General features: G+C 40.8%; 1 protein-coding gene across 4 annotated transcripts; it reads right to left on the bottom strand.

Annotated features, from left to right (window-relative positions):
- Positions 1-833: 833 nt before the first annotated feature.
- Positions 834-8,315, bottom strand: LOC147313669 (uncharacterized). Of its 4 annotated transcripts, XM_086263390.1 has the most exons (12): positions 7,933-8,315; positions 6,747-6,880; positions 4,009-4,118; positions 3,349-3,438; positions 3,205-3,251; positions 2,983-3,113; positions 2,734-2,815; positions 2,513-2,626; positions 2,209-2,298; positions 1,960-2,031; positions 1,699-1,876; positions 834-1,616 (listed from the first exon to the last, which is right to left on the bottom strand). In XM_086263390.1, the coding sequence occupies exons 1-12, from the start codon at positions 8,052-8,054 to the stop codon at positions 1,413-1,415; spliced, it is 1,374 nt and encodes a 457-aa protein (XP_086119516.1). In that variant the 5' UTR covers positions 8,055-8,315; the 3' UTR covers positions 834-1,412. The 4 variants fall into 4 exon arrangements, with proteins under 4 accessions (XP_086119516.1, XP_086119518.1, XP_086119519.1 ...); XM_086263392.1 differs by having other exon boundaries at positions 4,009-5,185; positions 6,747-8,314; XM_086263393.1 differs by having other exon boundaries at positions 4,009-4,518; positions 6,747-8,314.
- Positions 8,316-8,720: the final 405 nt, after the last annotated feature.

Genomic DNA, 8,720 nt, shown 5'->3' with positions numbered 1-8,720 from the left:
CAGCAGCCTTTCAGAATATTTTTGTTCACGTGGTTTCTGAAACAAAGCAGAAAAAAAAAAGAGAAAAAGTTGATATATAAAGTAAAACATGACGACCTGTCCTGTACCCTTAATGGTGAGTGTTGACACCTCAGTACATATCGATAAAGATGTGGTTTGATGACCATTGGAACAGTTACCAGGTTTTTCCAAGGGTAGCTGCATAGGCAGAGACCATCCTCACTCATTTCTGATGCACATTCAGTTATTTTGTTCTATACGCAGCCTAAAACAGTCAGACACCCACCAGTTCAGGGGAAAAAAGCTTCAAGGGTTACTCTTTGTTTCAAGAGTTTAAGAATTAAATTACTTTTGACAAACAAGCACTTGCACCTGAGGTGGGAGGGGCTTATAAAGAATATGTGCAGGAGGAAGGCTTTATCTACAAATATAAATTGTGGCACCCCCACCCTCTGTACAGTTCTAACTACTGCAAAGTAAGTGGTTGAGAGAAATAAAATATATTTATTTATTACTGGCTGGCTCATGACTTCTCCACACCACTGCATGCATGCCTCTAATTTAGTACTTTTCTTTCACACACACACACACACACAATGCACTGAGCTGTTTAATTCTCAGGCAAAGTCTCTGTACATGGCAACAGTAAGCATGTATAGTTTATCCCTCAGGTTTCAGTGGAAAGAAACTCCATGAATGTAGAGATTAGGACTGAACCATAACGTGACAACACCTGAGTGAAGGTTAACAGTTGCCAGGCACCCAGAACATAACCACAGAATAAATCCCATCGTAGCAATTATTTTTCAAAATAAGGACCCTTGTGGTGCAACTTGACAGTTTACCCCAATTTTATTTGTGTCCTTTGGAAATTCTATTGCAGACAACATATTTCATTGTCACAACACATTTCAATCTACAATGTACAATAATAAAGGGTTGTAAATAGGTCAGTAGAGATGAAACAGCTGGGTGTGTTACACAGTTAAAGCAAAACGGTTCGTTTGGAAAAAATAAAACGGTGAGTGGCAAACAACGAGCAGTGTGAATGAGGACAAAGTCCTGACCAGTAAAATATTTACAGATGCTGCGTTTTTAGAGGAAAACGCTGCGTATTCTACTGTCAGAAAGACAAACAAACTCCAATGACAAAATCTTTAAAAAGTACAGCAATGACAATTTAAAACCAGGTTTCATGTTCTTCATATTTTAGTAATTGTTTCTTATATCTTTACAAAAGTTCTGCCTCCCCCTCCCCTCCGTACACCCCACTGCCCACCCTCCTTTGCAGTGTTTCTACAGTTAAGACAAAATCTGTTTAACTTGGAGCGATCAGGCACAGACATATCGTGGCCTATATTAAAAATATAAAAAGGACAGTGAAAAGACGATGCTATCTGGTTTGGACGTTTTTAGTCGCTCATCTCCATGTCTTCCTGGTGGTGATCATCTCCATTCAGTTTGGACTTTTTGGGGATTTGACCCTCAGATCTCTCCATCTCCTCCTGGCTTTTCGGGGACGAGATTGAGTCAGAGTCGCTCTTCCTCTCGTCCTCCTCCTCCTCTCCTTTTTCGCTGTCATAACCCTGCTCCTCCTCATCGTAGTCCCGAGTCACCTGTGCCGCATTTAATCACGTTAATGACGAGCAGAGTAATGCATCCAGCCACCTGTCTCTAAACAGTGCCTGCTCTACATACCTTAACATCTCCTTTCTCGCTGTCGGACTTGCGGTCCCGATCTCGTTCTTTGTCTTTGCTCTTTTTTTTCTTACTGTTGGAGCGTTCGCGTTCGTCTCTGCTGCGGTCCCTGTCCTCCCTTCTGTCTCGGTCCCTTTCCTTCTCACGGTCCTTGTCCTTCTTTTTTTCTTTCTTGTGGCTGTAAAGAGAACAAAAATATTTTTAAACTGTGGCACTCAAAATTAAATAAACTTCATTGTACATCAGATGGAGAAAGCTCACCGTCTGGGGGACGGAGACCTGGAGACCCTTCTCTTAGGGGAGCGAGAAGCACTGCGACTTCGCCTGTGTCTCCTGAGACACACAAAGGAGTAAAAATAAGTAACATTCATAAAAACATCCTCATCATTTATTCAGGACTTACTTGATTTTCTGCTGTCTATAGAAGAGTTAGAGCTTCTGGTCTTTCACACTGTAAATTGGCTCACCTGCACTTCATCATATTATCACACCGTATTCAAGACTACTCACCGATTAATGCTCCGAGACCTCCTGGCGCTGCTGTAGCTTTTGGGGGGAGTCTTGGATCTTTTCTTGGACTTCTCCTCCTTCCTCCTGTCTCTGTACGAGATGAAAGCAAACAAAAACATTACCAAACATTTTCATGCCTGAAAAGTCTCAAAACCTGGAGCTGCCCACTGCCAACGTTAAAAACTAAAGCTCAAAAATATTTTTGACAAATTTCAATTTTGAAATGATCAACCTCTGGTCTCCAAGCACACTTTGAATGAAATGAAACACAGGAGCCATTTTGCTCCTCAGGATAACAGCTGACCTAGATCTACTGCGACGGCTTCGATCCCGGGAGTAGGACCTCCTCTTCCGTGGGCTCTTGGACCTCCTCCTGCTCCTTGAATGAGACCTACGCCGAGATCTGCTCTTCGAACGTCTGCTCAAAATAAGCAGCAGCACATTTACAAACAATTAATATTCAAAAATATACTAATTATGAAACTAAAAAGGCTTCACCCGACATTGCCGTAGACGCATCTTTACCTGTGTCTTGAACGAGATCTGGTTCGTCTACGCCGTGAACGCGAACGGGAGCGGGAATGTTTGCGCTTGTCATCTTTCTTACCTGCAACAGTAAAGACAAAGTTATACATGTATTATACATTTACTTACTGCTCTCTAAACATCAATAAACAGGTAAACTGAGAAGTAATTTCCGATAACACGTAATCTATATGAAGCAAGTATTTCTGGTACAGTTATATTTGAAGCGTGCTTTGAAACCGCGCTCACTTCCTGGTTCAATAGCTGCAGAAATAAGAGACTGGGCCTCTCGGACTCTCTTCATGGCCTCTTCAATCTCCTTATTCGATGCATCAGCCTTCAGCCCTGGACTCAAGTTCAATCCAGCTGCAAGGTTCAATCTGCAAATGGCATCAATTATTTAGACACTGCTCAAATAAATATGTATGCTGACTGGACTGCACAACCCGTCTGTGTCTGCACTTTTCTTACTTGGGATCCATGGATTGCATGAGCTTCAGGAAATCTGCGGAAAGAGCCTGGAAAGAAAGGAAGACAAGGATATTACTATGATTTTAAGAACTAAGAACTTTTTTCTTGAACTTAAACGGCGCTATGAAGGTAACTGATCCTCACCTGGGGGTTCATGTTCGGTCCGGGCATTCCCATAGCAGCCATCTGCTCAATGCTAGGAGCTCCAAGACCGCCAAATGGTGTCGCTCCCATCTGAAATGTGGAGCATAGACACTAGAATATATTGTAGAGGTAAAAAGCATAGCACGCTTTATTTATGTAACGTTTTGGAGGGGGGATTTTTTTTTTAATAGGATACTTTCAGATGTACTGTTTTTGTTATTTTCAGATAATTGTGCTTTAGAAAGAAGAGGGGTGCTTGCAAATGGGCCTAAGGCTTTGTGATGGATCAGAGAAAAGTGTGTTCAGCAGGCTCCAAGCACCTGCTAGTCAAAATCTGTGGTCCAGTAGCTAAATCTGATCAAATAGTAGCATTGCTAACTCTGAACCACCAGCAGCTTGCTTAGTTTGAATGAATTACTGTGCTTTTAGACATAAATGTTACCAAATATCCCCACCAAGACGAAAAAAAGACTGCTGTGTGTTTGTTTATTGCAATAAGGGAGATTCATGCCCTTTTCCAAGTTAAATTTTGATTGACGGCTGCAGAGAAGGTAGGAGCAGTTTTAGAAAATCATCAACATCTAAAATATCTTTTTCCCCTGATCAAATAACAGTTAAATATTATTGTATGATATGTTATGTGAAAATGTAAAAACTCACAGATGCCAGAGGATTCGGTGTCGGAAGAAGGCCTCCACCGGGCATCATTCCTGCCACAGCATTGGCTGGAGCCAACAGCGACATAGCTTTAGATTCATCGGGAATGACTCCTGGAGGAAAAACCAAGAACATCTCAGTACATCTTCAAAGACGACGTCGACAACACTCAGACAAGACTTGCAGACAAGCCACCTCAGTCTAACTACACTGTAGTAAAAGAATGAAAAACAAAAATCCACTTTTTTGTCTTGTCTGTAAATCTTGATCCCTGACTTTTGTTGTTGTTGTTGTTGCTGTTTTGCTTTGTTGTGAATATGATTGTAGGATTAGCAGCTATAAGTTTCAAAGTCACAATACACACTGTGGTCAACACTGCCAAGATTTTATCACCTGTACTTGTTTTTTAAGTCATGAACCAAACGTAAGCAAGCACAGCCAGTTGTCCCGTGGGATGTGCTCTCAACTTTCATTAGATGTTTTATGAACAAGCGACTCGCGCCGGCTGCTTCGCTATAAAGCACACAAAAACATTGAGATACAGAAAACAAAGTTCATGATTTGGGTGTAGACACAAGGGTACATTTCAACATCACTTACCATTACCAATACAAAAAACAGAAAAGGCTTACTCATTTGACCTTTTCTAGCCTTTTTCTGGTGGGTTCTCTCTCTTTTTGTTTTTTTTATACAACCCCACCACAAAAAACACTTAACAACCAGGTAAAGTACTGCTAATCAAATACAGTACTGACAGGTTTTAGCCAACAGTATGTCACAAAAAATATAGTAAATAAACAATAATCTACACTGAACAATTACAGGCTATTGGCAGCAAAGGTAGTGATAAGAAAAATATTCCCAAAGCTGAAGAGAACCAAACGGTAAAAATGACAGAAAAAAAAATCTCATGAGATGATCATCCATGGCTGTGCAATCTGAAAACAGGCTATTTTTTAATCTGACATGTTTCTTTACATTATGAAGGGAGGAGAGAGGGAGGGAGGGAGAGAGGGAGAGAGAGAGAGAGAGAGAGAGGGGGGAGACATGCACCCACGCACACCCACGCACACAACAGAAAGGACACTTGAGAAACAGGATAAGGCTGCAGAAGACAAAACTGTTGGTGGCATTTTCAGCGGGGCCTGGTAAATAGGGCTGGCTGAACCAGGAAAAAGAACTGTAAAACACAACAACAAAAGAAACACCACTGTTAAACTTGAGATTCACTCAACTCGTTCAGAGTCATGTTTGGAGAGGGTCAATTAAAAAAATTAAGTTAATAAAAATGCATTTTTACGGCAACATCAAGAGGCTTAAAACCATAATTATCTCTTGTGTTAGTGAAAGTTTTGGAATGCAAATTTACAGTAATACAGTAATTTATAGTAATAACAGTAATACAAGGCTTTGGAAAATAAAGCAAGTAAATGCCGAGGGCAGTTTCTGTGCTTATTATGACCAAAAGCCAAATCAGAATTAACTGCCACAACACCCGCTGGCCAAAACTCAGATGATGGCAAACACCTTCAAAAATCTAGTCTAGCATGCACAGCTGATTAGTTCTTCTATTTGGCATGCTTTGTGCTGGTGTAGGGATGTCCCGAACATTTTCTCTTCTTTTATTGGTTTAAAGTCTGATTAGTGTTAACAAAAGGAAACAGACCCAAATTTTGATCCAGTATTCATATTTTCCCTCTAATGTAGCTGTGTGATACGTTTCCAGCTAAAGAAATTTACATTAAAAAAAAGAAAAAAAAAGTCAGTTCAGTTTGGAGACTTGTGTGCGTGTTTGAAGGGGATGGATTCAACATCCACACAGGTGTTTTCTCTTATTAGGCTGCTCAGACCAGTTTTCAGGAGCTTCACCCTGACTCTTTTCCTGGTTTTCTTGCACCTACTGGACTAGAGTTTGCGATCCAACCATCACAGCCCAACCCAAGCCGATCCTAAAAACATGATCAAATCAACCAATAACCGAAACACCTATGTGTATGTGCAGAGCATTTACTGCTATGTCACTGTGGATCTGATGGCTTTCACAGTATCTAAGACAACATTAAAACACATTGCTGCCGAATTTCAATTCGCAGAAGGTTAAAATATAAACAGAGGATCAGAAATGGTTCCGATATGTTTGGATTGCCTTGACACTATTCTACTTGCTCGGGGTATCCCTTGTTTGGTGAATGCCTACTACATGACACACATTGTATCTGAGAATATAAAAAATCCTTTCAACATGTGAGGACATTAGAGTTCCCTGCACCCTCCCAAATCCCCTAATTTGATTAAGCAGTTGTGAGGCTATTTTTTTCTTTTTTCAAAAAAGATGCCTTGAACAGAGAGAAAAAAAAGTTAATATTTTACTGCAGAACAAGAGAGAGAAGGGGCTTGCGATTGGTGCCATTATTTTTTCTAATCTCCTGATGGCATCAGAGGACCACTTTCAGCCAGCAAGGAAGGGGCTCTCTGCAAATGACTTGTCCACTATGAAAACCACAACACAAATAACAGAGAGAGAAGTTTACAGCTAGATTGTAAGACACAGACACAAATGTACATTTCCCTTTTACATACCTAGAAATGCCAAGCACTGAAAAGCTTAGCTGCTTTCTCATGGCAGTAGGAAAAACAGAAACCTCAATGTCTCTAGTGTTTGCAAGTCTAACAAATACACCTACGCATTATGACGTACGTTCAGAGATGACCACAGCCAAAGGAATAAAACAGATACCCACCTTCAGCGAAAGGGACCACGATCAAGGCTCTGTCCACGAAGACTGTGTTCGTCAGGTGTTGGGAAACTCCCACGGACTCAGCCTCAAGGAATTTTACAAAACAGACACGTGAAGTCACAGGCAAGGGAGAGTCACTGGAAGAAAATACAGATAGGTTGTGCAAAGAATACAAACAAGGGGAGACAACATGCCTTCTTCATACTCAGTCTGTGTCCACAGGGACAAGAAAGCACAGGAGTGACTCTTGTTCCCTGCATCCTCTGCATAGTACAACACAGTATCATCCAGAGGTGACACACAACCTTTTTCTTCAGCCATTTCTGATCCTGTTGCACTCCTTAGCACCACAGTATGAGGATAAAACTCAATACTGGTATAAAACTGGCGGCGATCAAACTTTCAAACAGTTACTAAATTGTTACAACTACATCTACCCGGAAAATCACCACCTTGATTATTTCATACCTGTCCAGTAGCCACGTGTAATTCAACAGAGAAAACACAACACAGAGAGAATTAAGGTAAGAAAACACTGTGCAGTGTGTACTGTAGCTCATTATTGTCCACTGTGGATCTAAACAAAGCATGCACCTAAGGAAATATTCCAATTTAGCTCAACCAGGCGTGTAACCAAATGTCCCACTGCTCATTAAGAGTCATAATTAGTTGTTCTTTTGCACTGTCGCTGGTTTAGGATGCTAATCAACAGCTCATTTTATACGAAAAGCTGCCACATAAGTCCCACTTGAAATCAAAATAATTAGGAGCAACTCTGGTGATTATTAAAATTAAGCCATTCATGCTTATTTCTCCCGTGTATATTTTTATGACTTTGTTTTCTGACGGAGAGATTACAGATAACTCGATAAACAGGATGTATAGCTGCCTACCGTGTATGTGTTAGATAACCGACTTACACAAACGATTACCAATTTTTTGATAGCTTAATCGACAAATGTGATAATCGGCAGATGCGTATGGATGAAGAATTGAAGTATTGTTAAATACATGCATATCTAATTTGAAAGAAGCAAGCGTTGCCACGTTCAATAAAGACGCGGGAGCATTAGCACTACCGTGCAGCGAGGCCTGCTCGATGCTGTAGGCCTCAGCAAGAGCCCCGCGTGAGCCGCCATAGATAGTGGAGGAGAGGATAATTTACCAGTTCATAATTCACAATACTCACTCGGGCGGGAACAGTTTGAGCTCCTCTATGGTTCCGAGGAATCCAAACAGAGTCCTCATTTGTTCGGACGTCGTACTCGGTGAAACGTTTGTCACCTGGATTACGTGCGTGTTGGAATTCATTTTCGCGAGTGCTATAGTCGAGCTAGCTATATGCTAGCAGCGTCCCCGAATCTTAAACAGAAAAGACAAAAACCGTAAACGTTCACAACTACAAAAACATCAGGCGACCACAAAAGCTAGCATCTTCCCCAAAGATAGATGGTGGCTGTTTTTTTTTGTTTTGTTTTTGGGTTTTTTTTTTCCTCCGGACAGCCCTACAATAGTGAGCACAGAACAACAATGCCACTGCCCAAACTGTCGTGAGGTTGCTTTGGATACTTCAGGTACTGTTTGTAGAATCGTACTTAAGAATTTTTCCTCCATATACAGTCGTCACAGGGTCAAAAATATATGCCGTACGTTTGATCTTTTCAAGAGATGGAGTAAAATTATATTGATCATAGTGGACTGCACTGTGTTACTAATAAAATCCTGGCACTTTGGTTTTGAAGGTGGAATCTAAGGTAGTGCACACAAATGTATTGATGCCTATCTCGAAATTAAACATTTTGAGGTAATTCTCAAAGTCTGTTGTGCTTTAATGTGATATATAAATAAACTTGACTAATGTTCTGTAAAATAAACGAAATAGTGTTTCATAAAGCTGAAACGAGAAATGCACTGGAGAGTAAATAGCTCTATTTTTTCCTACACCACATAAAGGCAACACGAGTCGGAATACGGCTG

Source organism: Aulonocara sp. 'chitande type north' Nkhata Bay, linkage group LG15 (genome assembly GCF_057382095.1).
Source record: "Aulonocara sp. 'chitande type north' Nkhata Bay isolate Kocher_YH1m ecotype deep benthic linkage group LG15, A_spYH_male_GT1.1, whole genome shotgun sequence".
Classification (NCBI taxonomy): domain Eukaryota; kingdom Metazoa; phylum Chordata; class Actinopteri; order Cichliformes; family Cichlidae; genus Aulonocara; species Aulonocara sp. 'chitande type north' Nkhata Bay.
The sequence above is the reverse complement of the archived record's forward strand: the minus strand, read 5'-3'. Positions and strand labels throughout refer to the sequence as shown.

Bases quoted from the DNA above. Each gene is read 5' to 3' on its own strand.
- LOC147313669 (XM_086263390.1), bottom strand. From the start codon at position 8,054: ATGAATTCCAACACGCACGTAATCCAGGTGACAAACGTTTCACCGAGT. The intron at 2,816-2,982 runs GTGAGCGCGGTT...TTACTGTTGCAG, and splicing joins TGCAGCTATTGAACCAGGAA to GTAAGAAAGATGACAAGCGC. The intron at 2,299-2,512 runs GTCAGCTGTTAT...CATCTCGTACAG, and splicing joins AGCCGTCGCAGTAGATCTAG to AGACAGGAGGAAGGAGGAGA.